A 22,389-nucleotide genomic window follows, 5' to 3' on the forward strand; every position below is an offset into this window, starting at 1 on the left:
CCATTCCAAAATGGCTGCTGTGGCTTCTGCTACCTACCAGGAGGATGAAAAGCGCAGTTTTCCGGAAAACCGGCAGTCGTTCAATATTTTCGGTGTAACAGTTGGGATAATGGGACAATTTGGATTACAACGCATTTCTCATCCCTGGATTGGGGTACGTTTTCTTAGCCATATCTCACGTACGGCTCCGCAGTGGCTTAATCTAAACAGGAAGGCTGTCCAACCCCAGTGCAGCTGTAAGAAAGCGCAGGGTGGGAATCTATTCTGGCTTATATTTTAAGGTGCTTGAAATGTCCTGTTTGGGTCTCTTTTTGTGTTCCAGTTGTAAAACCCTAACACTTATTTTGTGGTATCAGTGTTGAATCAGAAACTCTTATACAACCTGTCTTTGAATGTGGCAGAGCGGAGGTGCATGTATGTATATGGTCTTAACGTTTGGATCACCTTTGGTTGCATCACGAGGCAGGGATATCCATTCGCATTTTATTTCTGCAGAGCCATAGCTGGTCTATTTGTTTAGTAAACATGGTTATTTACCAGCATGAATTTTTCATAATTTTTTTTTTTTTACTACTCCCTTCATTTTAAGAACTTCTGTTTTTTCTAGAATTGCATGTTTTCACCCACACTAATTGAACGATTGTTGTAGATATTGAGAGAGTGCAGTGTGGCACAGTCAAGGTAGTGCTTAATCTCTACAAATCCTCCAGAGAGCAGAGATGATGGGACTGGAGTTCAATGTTGATACCTCCTAATAGCATTGTTTACCTCCCTCTGGGAGTGCCCATTTCATGTTCTGTGATGTGTAATGATGGGTCTGAAAATAAGACTGTTGGCACTTCAGTGCTCGTAAATATGCTGTCTCCTCAGTATGTAAGGCCTAAAGCATGTAGCTAAGCCTTTTACCACATGAGAGGGCTGTGTAGAGAATGACAGATGCCTTCTACCCCCTCAGTTCAGCTGCTTATCTACTCGCTGTAATCATGATTCTCACTAGACTAGATAGTGAGTGAGACCTGTATGAGGGTATGTTGTGTACCCTTTGCTCTGCGCTCCTAAAGTTTTTGAGTGGCAAGTGAAGACTGATATTGCCTGGCCTTGTGGGTTTGAACTGTCAGATGCCGCAGGCTGATTAACAGTTGATGTCACCTGAAATGCACAGCGACAACTTCCTCTCTCTGATTTGGCTATTGAGCCTGTGTAGTGTCCTAGTCATGGTTTTCCTCTGAGCTGGCTCTTGGATAGATATTACTTTATGAATACATTAGATTAATTCCCACAAAGAGTAGAATGGTTAAAAAAATGTTCACGAATTTCAGGTTTAGATAGGCAACCAATGATCTCAATCTAAGCTATTAAACTGATAATTGATACTAGCATGCCATGTAATATGGCTCATGTAATATGGCTCAGGTTGTCATTTCCTATCCCTGTCTCAATACATACAATGGCACCTGAAGTAATTCCTCCACGTAAGGGGTAGACAGTCCCGTTGTAGAAAAGTCTTAGTTCTTTAGGCGAGGCTAAATTGAGTTTGCACATGCCAGTGGTTTAGGATGCAGAGGGGGATGAAATGGCCAATCTGAGTCATAATACTATATGTGCAAGTCTAGCCCAACACTAACAACGGGCCAAGGAATATGTTTACCCCCGTGTTTACATTTCAGTGAAGCGTGAAATTGGTTAGAAAATGCACTTCGTGGGTCTTGCTTTATTTTCACATGCCAAGCAGAATTATGAGGTACATAGCCAGCCTGTCATACATGAGACCCCTTTTCCCAAGTGGCCTGTCAGATGTGGTCAATGTCCCTGCCTGGCATAATAAATAAGCAGTACGTTGTAGGCTTTTTTTTGCGTCTCTGTCTTGTACAATTTATATTTAATTCTAATGACTCCCCAAACATTTTTCTAATGTTTTATGAATGAACAGTTTGCATCCCATGCTTACACACGCTACTTTTTTACTGTCACACATTGTTTGAATGATCTGAACTACAGTATTGATCAGATGGACAGTCCAAATAAAAGAGTTACCTTTTTTTGCTACGTGACTCATGTTTGTGGTATCATTAGTGTTTCCTTTTATTCAAAGTTTTGAATATATTATTTAAGACACTTTGCAACAGTTACATACAGCTGTATCATAGGTAATTTATTTATCATACCTATGAGTATGGGTTACAAGTGTGTATGACGTTTGGAATGTGATGACGCCTTCAGTACATTCCATTGCAGTACACTACATGCCTAGCTAGTCAACATCAGGAGACTCACTCAATCAAAATGTACATGCTACAACATATCAACTGCCTGTGCATTCATCCATTTTAAATACTTTTGATTTGAAATGTGCTGTTTTATGGATTATATTAAGTTACTATGTGGGCTTTTATTTTGAAAAGGATTTGTACTTCCGGGTTGTGAACTTTTCCGTTTCCTAGTTTTAACATTACTTACTAGCTATCTTTTGGAGAGCAGCAAAGAATACTGTTTTTTTAAGGTAAGTAAATTGATCTGATCAAAATGATAACACATTTGCATTACAGTATAACAATACAGGCAAATAAGGAGAGACTTCACGAACATTCTTGTCGAATATTTGTGAGTGACAACCTTTTTTTTTCTGGATTTTGCCTTCTCCGTTAGCTCAACAAGCAAACTTGTTTCCGTTATCATGAACTATTTTGTTAGTTTTACCTCATTTTAGTTGGTCTTTGTGACATCCTCAAAGTGTTTGTGTTATGAAACAAATGTTCGATATTGTTTTTTTCTGAGGTTAGAGTAAGCTAACGCGTCTTGCTAAAGAAAAGAGGGATGCCTGATATGTTTCAGATAAATGCTAGGCTAATGCTACAAAGCCGTTTAGCTAGCTAACGTTAACTGGCTAGCCAGGGGCACCGCTTCAATCGCATCCAGCTATAAAAGAACGCGTATATCTCCGTTATCAAGGAAGAGAGAAAGTCCGTTATCTGCTATAGGGGTTCTCAAACTCTGGAGCCCGGGACCCCTTTTGTGATAGGTACTTTTTCCACCACTGTGAATTACCTAATTGTCATACTTGAGTAAAAGTAAAGATTACCTTAATAGAAAATGACTCAAGTGAAAGTCACCCAGTAAAATACTACTTGAGTATAAGTCTAAAAGTATTTGGTTTTAAATATACTTAAGTATCAAAAGTGTAATTTCTCAAATATACTCAAGTATCAGAAGGAAAAGTATAAATAATTACATTTAAAAAAAAAAAATTAAGCAAACCAGACCACCGTTTTCTTATTTTGTATTTTTATTTACACCGGCTAGCCAGGGGGGAACACCAACAGTCAGACATTTACAAATTAAGCATGTGTATTTAGTGAGTGCCATTTCAGAGGCAGTAGGGATGACGAGGGATTTAATCTTTAAGTGCATGAATTGGACCATTTCGTTGTCCTGCTAAGCATTCAAAATGTAACGAGTATTTTTTGGGTGTCAGCGAAAATGTAAAAAGTATACTTTTTTTTTTAGGAATGTAGTGAAGTTAAAGTTGTCAAGAATACAAATAGTAAAGTACAGATACCCCCAAAAACTACTTAAGTAAAAATACTTTAAAACTACTAAAGTACTTTACACCACTGCAAATTCATCAGGAACCCTCTCATAATCAGAACACAATTTGAGTGAGAAAGTATAGGATACAAGGAGTTTTACTATGACGTTGGCAGTGCATGGCCGGACGAACCAAGTCTCGGCCCCTAGGAAGGAAATGTTTTTGCAAATTTTTGATTATTATATTTTTTCCCAGTTTCGAGAATTTTCTGCAATTCTACAAAAGAAATCATGAGGCAGAGAGCCTTTTTGTTGTTGCAGCGTTAAACCTCAAATCCTGCAATTCTACACAGTCTCATGGCAGTTACAAAGCTTGAATTACAGTGCATTTATGTTGTAAAACATTTTAAGGGTAATACCAAGAAGTGTTGAGTTGAACAATGTATGAATGGTGGACTACTGTGGATACCAATATCCCTGCGAGCCTCCCATGCCCATTTTGCCTAGAGTTAAGAACATGAATTATAGATTAAAGGAGCTATATGTATATCTACAGTACTAGTGGAATGATAGTGTTAAACTGTATTTTTTTATTGGCCACACAAAATAGCATTCTTATGGTGCAGCCTTCTTATTAGTCAACAAAAGACGGACCATCTCTTATTAAATTTACTGGAGTCAGCAAATCTCTTGTAAAATTGACTGGGGCTGAGTTTGACACTTACCTTTTGATGGACCCCAGTCAATTTCACAAGGAGATTTGCTGGCCCCAGTCAGTTTGACAACAAGATACAATCTGTCTTTTGTTGACCAATAAAATGGCTGCACCATTAGAATCCATTTTTTTATTTTGAGATCTGGCTGTGGATCCCCTGCTGGACCCCACTTTGAGAACCCCTGATCTACAAGATGGGTTATTGACAATGACTGTAGTTTATTGACTGTACCAACTGTCTTTGCTGTCAGGGTGCAGCAACAAAAAAATTCTTATAAAAAGGTTTACATTGTTTAATAATTTTATTAATAAACAATCTTGCTTATTGGCCGTAGTCTTTTTTAATGTGTATATAATTGTTTGCTCCTAATTGCTGCAGCTAAGAGAAACTATTTTTTGTTTATCTTGTAGCCCCAAGTGACTGATAGTGATGCATGGGACATGTTATTGACAGCCTTTGGAAAGATTCTGAATGGGAGGGCTTGCATCTGAGAACTGACTGCAGCCACAAATCACCAGTCACATTTTCCCTGCAGCCGACCCGACTGCAACTACCATTATTCCAGCCCGTAATTAACCTGACATGTCTCAACCGAAGGAGTCAGGCGATCGTGGGAAAGACAGGGAGCGGGGCGCCCGTCCCAAGGTGAGACAGAGCCGGTCTGAGGAGAGAAGAGATGCTGGTGGAAGAGGAAAGAAAAAAGGCCAGACATCCCGTGAGCAGCAAGCTGCGGCGCGGCCTGTCAGCGATGGGTTTCAGTATGGGGACCTGCTGACTGGTCTGGAGCCCAGGGACCGCTGCTCCTCCTCTCCCCTGAAGGAGGGCAGGAGATGGCAGGGCCTGGAGGGGGTCACTTCACTCAGCCAGGACAGGGGGACAGCCAGGCTGGCACAGGGGACACCTGAGCCACCAGCCAGTGAGGCTGAGGGCAGGGGGGCAGGTGGCAGTCGCACACTCCGCCAAAAGATCCAGGATGCCATGGGGCAGTGTTTCCCCATAAAGACCAACACTCCATCGCCATCATCGTCCAGTTCCACTCAGCAGGTCTTTATGCCACAAGCTGCAGCTGCTGCAGGGGCTGCCTCCTCGCGGCGCAAGATCCACCTTAGTGAACTCATGCTAGACGACTGTCCCTTCGCTGCAGGCACCGAGCTGGCTCAGAAGTGGTACCTCATCAAGCAGCACACAGCCCCCATCTCCACACCTCCTATAGTGGACACCTTGGTGGTCAGCACTAGTGCCTCTGCCTCAAACATGGCCGCCGTGGTGGAGGATGTGGATGACCGGTTGCGAGAGCGCAGGCGCATCAGCATCGAGCAAGGCGTAGAGCCACCTCCCAACGCAGAGATCCACACGTTTGAGGTGACGGCCCAGATCAACCCTCTGTACAAGCTGGGGCCCAAACTGGCCCATGGTATGAATGAGCTTGCAGGGGACGACAGGGCTACCATTCACCAGCAACAGCAGCTGCTTCTCCAGAGGCAACAGCAGCACCAGCTCCTGCTGCAGAGCTGTCTGGACACTCTGGATGAGGTGGTGGCTGTGGCCGCCTCCTCTTCTGCCTCAGCATCTGCCTTGGTCCCTGTCTGTGAGGCTGCTTCTGTCCCTGACCTTGTGGATGACTCTGAGGTCACAGCCAGCCTCCAGCCAACCAGAGCTGCCGTCCCCCAGGCTGAGGGTCCCCCTACTCAGGACGGCTATCGCATCCACACCCAGATCGACTACATCCACTGTCTGGTGCCTGACCTGCTGCAGATCACTAACCTACCCTGCTACTGGGGTGTGATGGACCGCTATGAGGCCGAGACTCTGCTGGAGGGCAAGCCAGAGGGCACCTTCCTCCTCCGCGACTCAGCCCAGGAAGACTACCTCTTCTCTGTCAGCTTCCGCCGCTATGGCCGCTCGCTGCACGCCCGCATCGAGCAGTGGAACCACAACTTCAGCTTCGACGTGCACGACCCAAGTGTGTTCCACGCGCCCACCGTCACAGGGCTGTTGGAGCACTACAAGGACCCCAACTCCTGCATGTTCTTCGAGCCTCTGCTGTCCAACCCCATCCACCGTACCCTGCCCTTCAGCCTGCAGCACGTGTGCAGGGCGGTGATCAGCAGCCGCACCACCTACGACGGCATCAACGTGCTGCCCATCCCCAACACCCTGAAGAAACACCTGAAGGAGTACCATTACAAGCAAAGGGTGAGGGTACGGAGGATGGACACCTGGTGGGAATAACAAAGACCTTCTGGTGGAAGTGAACCACAACTAGGCTACTAACTAAACACTCAATGGAGGCGGGCCTCGCTCAGTGGACAACCAGTTGACTCACTCCATTTTTTTTAAAATGAACATATATTTACCTACTGCATTCACTGTATACCTAGCTACCTGTTTTATTTATTATTTGCCGTATATGATGTCTTACACTTGTCTCAAACTCTGTGGATATTATGTTAATTCAATTACGATGCACATACACATTTTTCTTTGCTCACAATAAACTTCAGAAGTATCGTAATGATACACCATGTGTGAGGGGATGTATCAATTCTTTGGGTTGACGTGAACAGAATCCAGGCTGATTTGGTGGATGAGTTATGGAGCACATACAGGTTTAATAATGTGTCAGTTAATTACCATTGCCAAATGTAGGCTACTGGAAACTAACAGATGTGACTGTATATGAATGACAACCTGCTGGAAAACTGCTGAGGACCTGGCTGGTGGTATAAACCATTTGCAAATTTTTTTTATTTTTATTTTGTGTCATTCCTTTTGAAGGCAAAAGAAAGGTACTTCAGTGAATTTTTGACTCGTCCTAATAACCTTGAATAATCCAATACTTTCCTATATAGCCTATAGTTTTCAGATGTAAACTAAAACTATGGGGTGTAAGGCAGGTAAATGTCTTGAGTTTCTATCCATGTGAGATGTTATTGTTACTTCCTTTCAAATTAGCGAACATTGAAGCCATTGCTGAATGCTTAACACAAAATGAATCAAATTGAATAAGAGTTGAAACCATTTCTCAGTGTTAGAGAAAACAGTGATAATAGAGCAGTTTTGTGTTAGTGCTGAGAACAACACGAAGCAGCACCTGCTGAGAATAGCTCCATCTCCTCTGAAGTTTGGAAGTAGATCTGTCTAGCTTCAGTCTATTGATCTTCTCAGCCTACCACTGAGCCTGTGTTGGAATCAGAGGAATGGTGATGGAAGCACATATAAGCTACTTTTACGTTTTGATCATTGAGTCATTGTGCCTTGTTGGTGTAGCCTGGTCAAATATAGACATTCCAGCATGATGGTGATTTTAGGATGGCCTCCATTTTGTATAGCGATGTGATCTCAATATCATGTTACAGTACTGGCTATATCAAAAGGGAGGATTGTATCAACAATGAGCTTTAAAAAAATAAATCTGCCTTTTTAGTACCATGTTCTCACATGACATGAACATTTACCAAGCTGTTGAATTTATGCCATCTCTCTGTTGATGATGTTTGGGCCTGGAAGGCTGATGAAATGATACAGATATTTGCACATTTACACATACCTTTGGCTGGGACTAAAAGCCCATCTGGAAGAATTCAGATAAGTACTCTAAAGTGACAGACAGGAAATTATATTTGCATGCAGTGCATTCGGAAAGATATCAGACCCCTTACCATTTTCCACATTTTGTTACGTTACAGCCTTATACTAAGGAGTGTCTTCCGTCTGGCCACTCTACCATAAAGGCCTGATTGGTGGAGGGGTGCAAGGACCAAGGCCCTTCTACCCCGATAGCTCAGTTTGGCCGGGCAGCCAGCTCTAGGTAGTCTTGGTGGTTCCAAACTTCTTACATTTAATGATGGGCACTGTATTCTTGGGGACCTTCAATGCTGCAGACACTTTTGGGTACCCTTCCCCAGATCTGTGCCTCAACACAATCCTGTCTCAGAGCTCTACAGACAATTCCTTCGACCTCATGGCTTGGTTTATGCTTTGAAATGCACTGTCAACTGTGGGACCTTATATAGACAGGTATGTGCCTTTCCAAATCATGTCCAATCAATTGAATTTACCACAGGTGGACTCCAATCAAGTTGTAAAAACATCTCAAGGATGATCAATGGAAACAGGATGCACCTGAGCTCAATTTTGAGTCTCATAGCAAAGGGTCTGAATAAATATGTAAACTAGGTATTTATATTTTTAATACATTTTCAAAAATGTCTAAAAACCTGTTTTCGCTTTGTCATTGTGGGGTATTGTGTGTAGATTGATGAGGAAAAAATGGTACTCCTTATTTTAATCAATTTTAGTAAAAGGCACATGGCAGACCACTTTGAGTTTACCAAAAGGACTCTCAGACCATGAGAAACAAGATTCTCTGGTCTGATGAAACCAAGATTGAACTCTTTGGCCTAAATGCCAAATGTCACGTCTGGAGGAAACCAGGCACTGCTCATCACCTGGCCAATACCATCCCTCCGGTGAAGCATGGTGGTGGCATCATCATGCTGTGGGGATGTTTTTCAGTGGCAGGGAATGGGAGAGTAGTCAGGATCGAGGGAAAGATGAACAGCGCAAAGTACAGAGAGATCCTTGATGAAAACCTTCTCCAGAGTGCTCAGGACCTCAGACTGGGGCGAAGGTTCACCTTCCAACAGGACAAAGACCCTAAGCACACAGCCAAGACAATGTAGGAATGGCTTCGGAACAAATCTCCAAATGTCCTTGAGTGGCCCAGACAAGGCCCGGACTTGAACCCAATCGAACATCTCTGGAGAGAACTGAAAATTACTGCAGCGACGCTCCCCATCCGACCTGACAGCTTGAGAGGATCTGCAGAGAAGAATGGGAGAAACTCCCCAAATGTAGGTGTGCCAAGCCTTGTAGCGTCATACCCAAGAAGACTCGAGTCTGTAATCACTGCCAAAGGTGCTTTAGCAAAGTACTGAGTAAAGGGTCTGAATAGTTATGTAAATGTGATATTTCATTTTTATATATACACACACACATTTAACAACATTTTTTTGTTTTCTTGATATTAAAAATGGTGATTGCTTTGTGATTATGGGGTATTGTGTGTAGATTGATGAGGGAAAAAAACGATTTAATTTTAGAAGAAGGCAAAACGTTACAAAATATGGAAAAAGTCAAGGGGCCGGAATACTTTCCGAATGTGCTTTATGTAAATAAGAACTATCCCTTTAGTAAATTAAAGAAATGAATTCCTTCGTAAATGTTCCCAAACGAGACTTAGAGGGCAAACAACATTTCATGCAAGGACTTTCATTTGACTGGTTATCGGGGACCCATTCAAGGATTAATTGCATAATTTACCGATGCAGTGGCGTGATTGACTACTTTGTGTGAACAGCATTTCATATTCATGGCAACACACAAAGAGAGGCCTCTGCTAATTTATGTGTGCAGTGTGCAATAATCACAGTGGACAGCCGTCCTAATATTAATGAGTGAGCATGGAGAATGGATCAGTACTGTCTGCAGCCATCTTAGGAATCTTCACCGTGGTATGTCTTCAGATGGATGATTTGATTCACTGGAGAGCATTTATTTTATTATGCTACTGTTTGTATTTAACCTTTTATCCACTAAGGAGGATGTCACCATTGTTACGAACCGGCTCGTAGCCCGTAACAAAGAGGAAGACAACGCGGAGATAAAGAAATAACAAACATAAAATAAAGTAAACTATATACAAGTAATGGAGTGTGTAGTCAGTAGTGTAAGTGAGTGGATGTGTGCATAGATGGTGATAATGAGGGGTGTTGAGAGGTGCCAAAATAAACTAAACACAAAGAAGTACCAAAATGCCACAACCAAAAACAGTGTCTGTGTGGAGTGTCTTTAATGTATGGGGGAAAGGTGCATTTATCCCCTGGACACACCTGGGCCCAGGTGTGTCTTATTTTGCTGACGACCCTCCTGGCTCTTCCCACCGACATCCTATTAAGGAAAACAAGAGCCAGGACAAAGAATTCGTCAGACAGAGTGGGAGGGTCATCACACCATACTATAAGAGCAGTTCCATGGCAGCACTCAAGCTTGTACTCAAAATGCACAGTATTAGGGAGCCATCCCACTGGGCACAGATGTTGCCAGGCTAGAGATTCCCCCAGCTTCATATGCATACATTAAACTCATTCAACTTTAGATATTTTTCTTGAGTTTTCTCTGTAGCTCTCTTTAGAATTGATCAGGGTTAAGCATTGCCCACCCAAAATGTCATGTTGCCCACCCAATGGATTATGCCGGAGTTATGTTAAACATTTAAAATTGCAGTAAGCAAGCTTTGAACAGCCAAAACATTTGTGACTGCCCACCAAGGCATAATCTTAGAACTGGCCCTGGAGTTAATGTCCATGTCCTGTATCTCTTACTATCCTGGCCCTGCCTCTGACTTGTTCAATTTTCCACCAACTGTTTTTATGATGTGTGATTGATACAATCAGTTTGCACAGTGGGAACTACACTAACACATGTTATTAGGGAGGGATGATTGCATACTGTGCTGCTGTGAAGAAGAGCGCAGCTTTCCATTGGCAAAACTATCTTGTTTGGCTGATTACCAACTATGTTTGTGTATATAGTAAAAACATTTTTTAAATTCAGATATCTGTCCAAACAACCTTAATTGGATTTAGAGTGCTGTACAAAGAGTGCTGTTCTGGCTGATTAGGTTTAGGTGTTGTTGTGGGAAACTGGTAATACTTTCATTGAGTGTCCCTTTATCAGCAAGCCTTTTAGACACGGTAAGAATTGCCCTTGTACCCAAAATTCACTGAAGTGGACTCAATGGTTTCAAATGAGTGGGGAAAGTAACACTGTTTTTGGTTTATGACTGTGTCTAAAATTAGTCACCATACTATGTTTAGCTTCAGTCTAATTAGAATCATCCCATCTGCCATCAACACCTACGACTGCAATCTCTCATGTTGTTTTTCCCTTTTACACATCATTCTCAGTACAACCTACAGAGCAGAGGATCAGTATTAACGCTGCTGTACAGCCAGGAATGCAGTAGGTGGCTCTAAAGAGCTTCAGCAGACTGTGTGTGTGCAGTAGACGGAGGGTGGTTGGGGGTGGGGTGCTGTGGGGGGAGTGTGACTGCTGCAGCTGCCAGCGCCCTGGCTCTCATCATGCAGGCATTACAGGCGGCGGGGGAGAGGGAGGACTTTACTGCGCCTGGATCAACTTGCCCAGAGGGACACCAGGCACAAGCAAGGCAGAAAGCTGATTGGCCACACATACTTAGTCTGTTTGTATCTGTTGGGTCCTCTTCTTCCTTTGAGGGAGAATATTTTTCCTCTGAGCCTAATCTGTAGAATAAGAAATCAGGGGTGTGGAGAATAAGCTTGGAATGTTCACAACACCTGAAGACAATACGTTCCCAAATAATCTGTGGTTTATAATCCTAAAGAACAGTGAAATGGCTCAACTTTGGGGAAACCGACATCTCTTTTGAGAGGGAGATGTAGACGGGTGGGGAATCAGTCTCGCAGGGGTGGTAATGATGTCTGTGTCTGTATGTATTGAGTACTGAGCAGGAATATAATCATGAGAATCATCCACTCGGTATCTAGGTATGAATTCAGAGGAGGGTGTATCCAATTGATTCCAGATTCATGCAGGATGGATAAGGCTTGACAAGATAGATTCCTCCGGTCCACCCAGGGAGGAGGAAAACATTTCACAGAGCAAGCAGGAGTTGTGCAGGCAGAGGAAATTCTGCAGCTGACAAGTTCTTTCACTAATGTTACTAAATTAATGCCACAGGAGGCTGGTGGCACCTTAATTGGGGAGGACGGGCTCATAGTAATGGCTGGAACGGAATCAATGGTATGTTATTTAACACGTCAAAAACATGGTTTCCATATGTTTGATACCATTCCATTCCAGCCATTATTATGAGCCATCCTCCTTTCAGCAGCCTCCTGTGAATGAATCCCACTGAAGTTCAGCCTTGAGTATGGATTGCATTATGAATCATCAAAGCTACAGAACTGTTTCATCGATTTTATTTTCCTTTCACCAAATTAACACATTTGCGTCATTATAGCAGTACTTCTCATAACAGTCTTGAAATTTTGCCGAACTGGGTAACTTTTGTTCCCTGCAAACAACATTTCGTGAACATATTGAATATCACTATCAGTGATACTCTTGCAGTAGTCTATTGTAGATATTCCTCTATATTTAATAACGTAGTATTTGAGCACATCTTCTTTTTTTGTGATCCAATATATTCTTGTTTGCTAAGGGCTTTTTGTACAGTGCCTTCGGAAGTATTCAGACCCTTTGACTTTTTCCACATTTTGTTACGTTACAGCCGTATTCTAAAATGTATTAAATAAAAAAGTATCCTCATCAATCTACACATAATACCCCAGAATGACAAAGCGAAACAAGTTTTTTGAAATTTTTGCAATGTATTAAAAACAGAAATACCTTATTACATAAGTAATCAGACCCTTTGCTATGAGATTTGAATTAGAGCTCAGGTGCATCCTGTTTCCATTGATCAACCTTGAGATGTTTCTACGACTTGATTGGAGTCCACCTGTGGTAAATTCAATTGATTGCACTTGATATGGAAAGACTCACACCTGTCTATATATGGTCCCATAGTTGACAGTGCATGTCAGAGCAACAACCAAGCCATGAGGTTGACGGAACTGTCCATAGAGCTCCGAGACAGGATTGTGTCGAGGGACAGATCTGGGGAAAGTTACCAAAAAATGTCTGCAGCATTGAAGGTCCCCAAGAACAAAGTGGCCTCCATTATTCTTAAATGTAAGAAGTTGGGAACCACCAAAACTCTTCCTAGAGCTGGCTGCCCGGCCAAACTGAGCAATCGGGGGAGAAGGGCCTTGTTCAGGGATGTGGCCAAGAACCCAATAGTCACTCTGACAGAGCTCTAGTGTTAATCTGTGGAGATGGGAGAGCCTTCCAGAAGGACAACCATCTCGGTAGCACTCCACAAAACAGGCCTTTATGGTAGAGTGGCCAGATGGAAATCACGCCTCAGTAAAAGGCACTTGACAGCCCGCTTAAAGGCACCAAAAGTACTCTGACCACAAAAAACAAGATTCTCTGGTCTGATGAAACCAAGATCAAACTCTGTGACCTGAATGCAAAGCATCACTTCTGGAGGAAACCTGGGACCATTTTTCAGGGACTGGGAGACTAGTCAGAATCGAAAGATGCAAAGATGAACGGAGCAAAGTACAGAGAGATCCTTGATGAAAACCTGCTCCAGAGCGCTAAAGACCTCAGATTGGGGCGAAGGTTCACCTTCCAACAGGACAACGACGCTAAGCACACAGCCAATACAACGCAGGAGTGGCTTCAGGACAAGTATCTGAATGTCCTTGAATGGCCCAGCCAGAGCCCGGACTTGAACCCGATCGAACATCTCTGGAGAGAACTGAAAATAGCTGTGCACTAACGCTCCCCTTCCAACCTGACAGAGCTTGAGAGGATCTGTGGAGAAGAATGGGAGAAACTTCGCAAATATAGATGAGCCAAGCTTGTAGCATCATACCCAAGAAGACTTGATGCTGTAATTGCTGCCAAAGGTGCTTCAACACAAATATAAATCAGCAAAAATGTTTTAAAAAGTTTTTGCTTTGTCATTATGGGGTATTGTGTGTAGATTGGTACTGTATGTCCTTGCACCACAAAGAAACAGTACATTGTATTTACAATACATTTACAGTGTGCATTGCTTCTTCTTTGAACTTCTGTTTTCCCTGTGGCATACTGTATCTTCATGGCAGAGTTTCCTGCCTGTCTCCTAACCCCTCCCTCTCTCCTGCAGTGACAATTACTTGATGCCACAAAACTGAGGCTGTTCTGAGGACAAAATGGGGTGCAACTCAATATTAGGAGGGTGTTCCTAATGTTTTGTACACTCAATGTATATCAGACACTTGGTGTCATTAAACTATAGCTTTAATTAATGATCTTGTCTCCATACAAATGTCATGATGATGTGACTCACAGAGCAATTCATACACATTTACACTGACAATATGCCATTACACTGTCCGCTGACTGACTTGTGACATGATGTAGGAATGGAAAGGGAGAGGGTCTGTCAAATGGACATGTTGAACTTTGAATCTGTGTTCAACAGTGGAAGCCAGTGTCTCCACAGAAACACAGATGAGGTGCTTGTAAATTTGGTCACTTTCAGTATTATTAATGATTTGGTTGTTGGTGCAGCACCAAGCAGCTGCAATCAGGAGCACTGCTCTCTCACGCTCTTGCTCAATAATTAGAAACAGGGTGGATGGAGGGAAGAGGATGCATTTAACCTTCATGTCTCCTTGTTTTCTTCTTAGTGAATTTCCACCTCTTCCAATTTTCCTGCTCGGTTACTGTCAGCATCCTGTTTTTGGAGCAAACTACTGTAATCCAGATGTTCATGAATCAATTGGAATATACACTATATATATACACAAAAGTATGTGGACACCCCTTCAAATGAGTGGATTCAGCTATTGTAGCCAAACCCATTGCTGACAGGTGTATAAAATCGAGCACACAGCCATGCAATCTCCATTGACAAACATTGGCAGTAGAATGGCCTTACTGAAGAGCTCAGTGACTTTCAACGTGGCACTGTCATAGGATGCCACTTTTCCAACAAGTCAGTTCGTAAAATGTCTGCCCTGCTAGAGCTGCCCCGGTCAACTGTAAGTGCTGTTGTTGTGAAGTGGAAACGTCTAGGTAGGCCACACAAGTTCACAGAACGTGACTGCTGAAGCACGTAGCGTGTAAAAATCGTCTGTCCTTGGTTGCAACACTCACTACCGAGTTCCAAACTGCCGCACACAAGCCTAAGATCACCATGCGCAATGCCAAGCGTCGGCTGGAGTGGTGTAAAACTGGCCGCCATTGGACTCTGGATCAGTAGAAATACGTTTTCTGGAGTGATGAATCACGCTTCACCATCTGGCAGTCCAACGGACGAATCTGGGTTTGGCGGATGCCAGGAAAACGCTACCTGCCTCAATGCATAGTGCCAACTGTAAAGTTTGGTGGAGGAGGTATAATGGTCTGGGGCTGTTTTTCATGGTTCTGACTAGGCCCCTTAGTTCCAGTGAAGGGAAATCTTAACGCTACAGCACACAATGACATTCTATACGATTATGTGATTCCAACTTTGTGGCAATAGTTTGGGGAAGGCACTTTCACCTTTCAGGATGACAATGCCCCCTTACACAAAGCGAGGCCCATACAGAAATGGTTTGTTGAGATCGGTGTGGAAGAACTTGACTGACCTGCACAGAGCCCTGACCTCAACCCCATCGAACACCTTTGGGATGAATTGGAACACCGACTGTAAGACAGGCCTAATCGCCGAACATCAGTGTCCGACCTCACGAATGCTCTAGTGGCAGAATGGAAGCAAGTCCCCGCAGCAATGTTCCCACATCTAGTGGAAAGCCTTCTCAGAAAGAATGGAGGTTGTTAGAGCAACAAAGGGGGAACCAACTCCATATTAATATTCAAATGAGATGTTTAACGAGCAGTTGTCCACATACTTTTGGCCATGTAGTGTATTTGTTGCCCTTTTCTGTTGTCACGTGTGTTTCAAATGACCAGTGCAGTAAATGTTGTAACTGCAATGGTTTTTATTTAATTGGAAAAGTATAATGATATAAACGTTGGCTCTGATTGTGACATTTCAGAGCTCCTTCTCTTGGCATTTAATGCACAAAGACACCTTGGCATTCTGCAGGCAAGCTATTTTTACTTTTTGTAAATTGTTCTCTGCTTAGGGAGGTAGAATGAGAATTATTTCACAGGTAGGGATTTGGGGACTTATTTCTCAAAAAGCTGCTTTTCCATGCTTATCAACAAAATAGACAGAATCCTGAAATGGTGAGTGTAGGATTAGGAGTTGTGAGGACATGCTTTGCTCTGCATCCATAGCTCATTTTGCATTCCAACCAGGATGCTTGGCTTTCCGACAGCCAGACTAGAGGGATCCCAAATTCCTGTCAGAAAAGCACAGGAAGCTGTGACCTCCTTTGAAAGGCTATGAATCAACCTGTTATCTTCAGCACTTCACCAAGAGAAACTCTAATTTGTACATATCAGAGTCCAGTCATGACTGGGTAAATGAACTGTGCAGGGGATTATTCACACCACAATGATAGCCAGCCCACAGTTTGAATCTGGGAATCAAATTTGTATGGCTTTTGGTTAGTGCGTTACACCATTTCTGTAATGCACCAACACCAAATTAAAAAATGGTTACTTTTGTAGAGTGAGAGTGAGTAAGAAATACAGTGTGAGAGAGAGATCTATTGAATTATATTCCTTCAGCACTGCAAGAGCAGACTTAGGTAATGAAGCAGGCACAGCCATTAGCATGCCCTGTGCGTGTCTATTCAAATTAACTCTTGGCCTTGCAACTACGACTCAAAACAACCAGCCCTTCAAGTCCACTGATTAAATGCAGTGCATCCCAACACTGGCTGATTCCCCTCTTATTACCAGTGAAAGCTCAGGCAACCCAAGACAAGTTCCTGGTCTAGAATTCATTCTTGGGTTGCCCATTCAAAGTATACAATATATCCTGTCAGCAGCATTTGTTCATAAATTATTTTCAATTAAATGGGAAATCTTGGAAGGCCATTGCAAATGAAATGTGCTCACTGCAGTTTTCAGGGCAGGCAGGGGAAGTGATTCCCTTTATTCATGTTTATAGTTCCGAGCAAACTGGTAAAAATATCACTGTGGAACTAAAACATGCAATGTTCACTTTGCAAGAAACTTACAGTTGAAGTCGGAAGTTTACATACACTTCGGTTGGAGTCATTAAAACTCGTTTCTCAACCACTCCACAAATTTCTTGTTAAACTATAGTTTTGGCAAGTCGGTTAGGACATCTACTTTGTGCATGACACAAGTCATTTTTCCAACAATTGTTTACAGACAGATTATTTTACTTACAATTCACTGTATCACAATTCCAGTGGGTCAGAAGTTTACATACACTAAGCTGCCTTTTAAACAGCTTGGAAAATTCCAGAAAATTATGTCATGGCTTTAGAAGCTTCTGACAGGCTAATTTACATTGTTTGAGTCAATTGTAGGTGTACCTGTGGATGTATTTCAAGGCCGACCTTCAAACTCAGTGTCTCTTTGCTTGACATCATTTCCAAACGCCTGAAGGTACCACGTCTGTACAAACAATAGTACGCAAGTATAAACACCATGGGCCCACGCAGCCGTCACACCGCTCAGGAAAGAGATGCGTTCTGTCTCTTAGAGATGAACTTACTTTGGTAAGAAAAGTGCAAATCAATCCCAGAACAACAGCAAAGGACCTTGTGAAGATGCTGGAGGAAACAGGTACAAAAGTATCTATATCCACAGTAAAACGAGTCCTATATCGACCTAATCTGAAAGGCCGCTGAGCAAGGAAGAAGCCACTGCTCCAAAACCGCCATAAAAGAAGCTAGACTACGGTTTGCAACTGCACGTGTCACGACTTCTGCCGAAGTTGGTCTCTCTCCTTGTTCGGGCGGCGTTCGTCGGTCGGCGTCACCGGTCTTCTAGCCATCGCCGCTCCACCTTTCATTTTCGATTTGTTTTGTCTTGTTTTCCCGCACACCTGGTTAACATTCCCTCATCAGACTAAATGTATATTACCCTCTGTTTCCCCCATGTCTGTGTGTGGAATTGTTCTTTGTGTAGGGTGTTACGCTACAGGCTGGCTTGCGCTAGTTTTGTTTCAAACTTAGGTTTGTTTGTTTTGTTTAATCCGGTTCATGTTACCGTGGTTGTGCTTTGTGCTGCCTCGCCTGTGCCTTTGGGCCAGGGTGTATATTAAAGTTCTCCTGTTATCACCCATCTCTGCTCTCCTGCGCCTGACTTCCCGGCAACCAGTCATTCACCCCGTTACAACATGGGGACAAAGATCATACTTTTTGGAGAAATGTCCTCTGGTCTGATGAAACAAAAATAGAACTGTTTGGCCATAATGACCATCGTTATGTTTGGAGGAAAAAGGGGGAGGCTTTCAAGCCGAAGAACACCATCCCAACCGTGAAGCACGGGGATGGCAGCGTCATGTTGTGGGGGTGCTTTGCTGCAGGAGGGACTGGTGCACTTCACAAAAAGATGGAATCATGAGGAAGGGGAAATTATGTGGATATATTGAAGCAACATCTCAAGACATCAGTTAGGAAGTTAAAGCTTGGTCGCAAATGGGTCTTCCAAATGGACAATGACCCCAAGCATACTTCCAAAATTGTGGCAAAATGGCTTAAGGACAACAAAGTCAAGGTATTGAAGTGGCCATCACAAAGCCCTGACCTCCATCCTATAGAAAATTTGTGGGCAGAACTGAAAAAGCGTGTGCGAGTAAGGAGGCTTACAAACCCGACTCAGTTACACCAGCTTTGTCAGGAGGAATGGGCCAAAATTCACCCAACTTATTGTGGGAAGCTTGTGGAAGGCTACCTGAAACGTTTGACCCAAGTTAAACAATTTAAAGGCAATGCTACCAAATACTAATTGAGTGTACGTAAACTTCTGACCCACTGGGAATGTGATGAAAGAAATAAAAGCTGAAATAAATCAGTCTACTATTATTCTGACATTTCACATTCTTAAAATAAAGTGGTGATCCTAACTGACCTAAGACAAGGAATTTTTACTAGGAGTAAATGTCAGGAATTGTGAAAAACTGAATTTAAATGTATTTGGCTAAGGTGTATGTAAACTTCCGACTTCAACTGTATGCTTAGCGTTGTCCATTTTGTCATGCACATTAGATTCAGCTGTTTGAATCCAATGGTCATTTGTTCACTGTACAGCTCTTTAACTTCAAATGCATATACTGCAGTTAATATGTTTTAGATAATAGTACGTGCTCTTAGGATTATAATGTGAGGAACTTTTTAGATCAGTTATTAAAGGCTTATGAATATGACATTTCAGGGCAGATCATTGTATTATTGTGCTGCTGTGGATGAAGCGGTTACATTAGTGAAGACCTAGATGGATTTATTGGTATTGCATTGTGGCATTAATCCCCTAGTCCCATTATGCAGCTCAGAGAGTGTGAGAGAGAGAGCATTCATTAATACAAAGGATTTACTCTATAAGTTGATAAGAGATGGACTCCTGTTTGTTCTGCTGTGGCTTGGCAGAGTATAGCACACTGTAGACAACATTGTGTTTGTAAAGATCACTACTTCCCCCACACACAGACGTGATGATGGATACGTTGTCCAATCATCATCATGTGTCTCCTGGGAGCTTGGAGACCACAGCGTAGTCCGTCGCACCACTCACTGGTTTCACATACATTAGCTGTGACGTTATAATCCTGATAATAGTTGCCCTCTGACAATTTGAGAGATGCGCAGTCGTGGCAGGGGGAATTAGAGAACGGTGGGGAACGACACTGATGGTTGATTGTATCACCGGGGGTTAGTGAATGCTGCTCGGTTCTTATTTGCCTGTCTTACAATAGCTCTAAATTAAATAAACAATCACCATTAGAGCACAATTTCATGCTCACGGGCAGAAATGTAACCAATGAGCTCCATTTGCAGGTATAAATGAGGACAGGATTTAGCCAATCAATAGCCATGTTCACAACTGACCAAATTGAATTATTCAGTGTAAATACAGTGCCTTCAGAAAGGGTTCACACTCCTTGACTTTTTCCATCTGAATTTAAAATGGATTGAATTGGCCTACACACAATATCCATGATGTCAAAGTGGAATGATGTTTTTCTAAATGTTTACTATTTAATTTAAAATGAAAAGCTGAAATGTCTTGAGTCAATAAGTATTCAACCCCTTTGCTATGGCAAGCCTAAATAAGTTCAGCAGTAAAAATGTGCTTAACAAGTCACATAAGTTGCATGGACTCACTCTGTGAGCAATAATAGTGTCTAAAATTATTTTTAATACAACACATTACTGAGTACCACTCTTCATGTCTTCAAGCATAGTGCTAGCTGCATCATGTTATGGGTATGCTTGTAATTGTTAAGGACTGGGGAGTTTTTCAGGATAAAAAAGAAACGGAATGGAGCTAAGATATTTTTGGTTCCTACCATCGTATCTTTGTGAGATGCAGAGTAGGTGAACGGATGATCTCTGCATGTGTGATTCCCACCGTGAAACATGGAGGATGAGGTGTGAGGGTGTGGGGGTGCTTTGCTGGTGACACTGTCCGTGATTTATTTAGAATGCAAGGCACACTTAACCAGCATGGCTACCACAGAATTCTGCAGCGATACGCCATCCCATCTGGTTTGCGCTTAGTGGGACTATCATTGGTTTTCCAACAGGACAATGACCCAACACGCCTCCAGGCTGTGTAAGGGCTATTTGACCAAGAAGGAGAGTGATGGAGTGCTGCATCAGATGACCTGGCCTCCACAATCACCCAACCTCAAACCAATGAGATGGTTTGGGATGAGTTGGACCGCAGAGTGAAGGAAAAGCAGCCAACAAGTTCTCAGCATGTGTGGGAACTCCTTCAAGACTGTTGGAAAAGCATTCCAGGTGAAGCTGGTTGAGAGAATGCCAAGATTGTGCAAAGCTGTCGTCAAGGCAAAGGGTGGCTAATTTGAAGAATCTAAAAGATAAAATATATTTAGATTTGTTTAACACTTTTTTTGGTTACTACATGATTCCATAAGTGTTATCTTATAGTTTTGATGTCTTTAATATTATTCGACAATGTAGAAAATAGTAAAATAAAGAAAAACACTTGAATTAGTAGGTGTGTCCAAACTTTTGACTGGTACTGTATTTTGTGTAAAGATGGCTAATAATCACGATTACACATAGACTAGGAGTTTGGGGGTTATCAGTTAGCTAAGTGAATGTTTTTGGGCTGTAGAATCTATAATGACCTCTCATTGTGCAGGTCAGGTCATTTAAATCCAGGTTAGGGATGCTTTTTAACTTTTAATACCTGTGGCATTTCTAAATGTCTAGTTAAATAAGGCACAGGGGCTGCTAGCCCCAGAGAGCCCCATAGAGGGAGACAGCAGGACCCCGGGTGGGCAAGCAGAGGCCAGGGGCCCAAGAGGTGGAAAGAAGGATAACCTTTTAAAATAAAATGAGATTAGGTCATTCATCCTTGTCTCAGTGTTTTCACTGTTTCCTCCAGAGAGAAACCGTATAGCCACGCTGGTACAATCTGAGAGCTTCACATACAGCCAGGGCAATCGAAAAGCATTCCATTGTCCATCCTTGTGTCTCCTGGAAATGTCACCCACATGAGTGCTGGAATAATAGCACGGTTGGCTAAATATAGTACTTTATAGTCAGTTCAATGGAATTAATATTTAATGTGTGGGATATGACTGTTATAACTGATATGAGTTATAAGACTATAGCCATTCATTTTCATAGGCACAATTACACAAGTTCACTGTTTGTGACTTAGAAAGACATGAGCTTTGGGGTACATTTGGTTTACTTTGGAGTACATTTTGGAGATTTAATGGCTGGTCCAATGCATTACATTGGAATTGTCTGTTATAGAGGCTTTATAAAGGCCCGTGGCCTAGTAAATGAACAACCATTAATTAATCTTGGTAATTATTTTGCTCATTAAGAATTAGCTAATTAATTAGAGAGAAGCACCTGAGTGTTTGACCCTTGAACTGTCTGCTCTTATGATATAATAAATAAAGCTAGTCTAATATTTATTTTTGGGTGATCTGTTTTTGCTGATTCTTTTTTGTCAGTTGATAATTGCTTCAGGGTTGTTGAGTCTAAGAAGGCTGTAGGTGTCACGATCGTTATAATGAGTGGACCAAGATGCAGCGTGGTATGGTTCCATCCTCTTTATTAGGAAGTGAAACTCAAAGAAAACAATCATTCGCAAAACGAAACGTGAACCTACTATAGTGCTCACAGGCAACTATACATAGTCAAGATCCCACAAAGCACAAAGGGGAAATGGCTGCCTAAATATGATCCCCAATCAGAGACAACGACAAACAGCTGCCTCTGATTGGGAACCATACCAGGCCAACATAATCACCTAGATGACCCACTCTAGTCACACCCCGACCTAACCAACATAGAGAATAAAAAGCTCTCTATGTTCAGGGCGTGACAGTAGGATCAGTCCAACTATT

The 22,389-nt window shown here is 42.5% G+C and overlaps 1 protein-coding gene across 1 annotated transcript; it reads left to right on the forward strand.

Moving 5' to 3' along the window:
• Positions 1 to 2,264: 2,264 nt before the first annotated feature.
• Positions 2,265 to 6,773, forward strand: LOC120028995 (suppressor of cytokine signaling 5-like). Its single transcript, XM_038974282.1, has 2 exons — positions 2,265 to 2,500; positions 4,652 to 6,773. The coding sequence occupies exon 2, from the start codon at positions 4,824 to 4,826 to the stop codon at positions 6,471 to 6,473; it is 1,650 nt and encodes a 549-aa protein (XP_038830210.1). The 5' UTR covers positions 2,265 to 2,500; positions 4,652 to 4,823; the 3' UTR covers positions 6,474 to 6,773.
• Positions 6,774 to 22,389: the final 15,616 nt, after the last annotated feature.

The sequence above is a fragment of the Salvelinus namaycush genome, chromosome 34 (assembly GCF_016432855.1).
Source record: "Salvelinus namaycush isolate Seneca chromosome 34, SaNama_1.0, whole genome shotgun sequence".
NCBI classification, from domain to species: domain Eukaryota; kingdom Metazoa; phylum Chordata; class Actinopteri; order Salmoniformes; family Salmonidae; genus Salvelinus; species Salvelinus namaycush.

What these genes read in the sequence shown, in the direction of transcription:
- LOC120028995 (XM_038974282.1), top strand. Translation starts at nt 4,824, where the DNA reads ATGTCTCAACCGAAGGAGTCAGGCGATCGTGGGAAAGACAGGGAGCGG.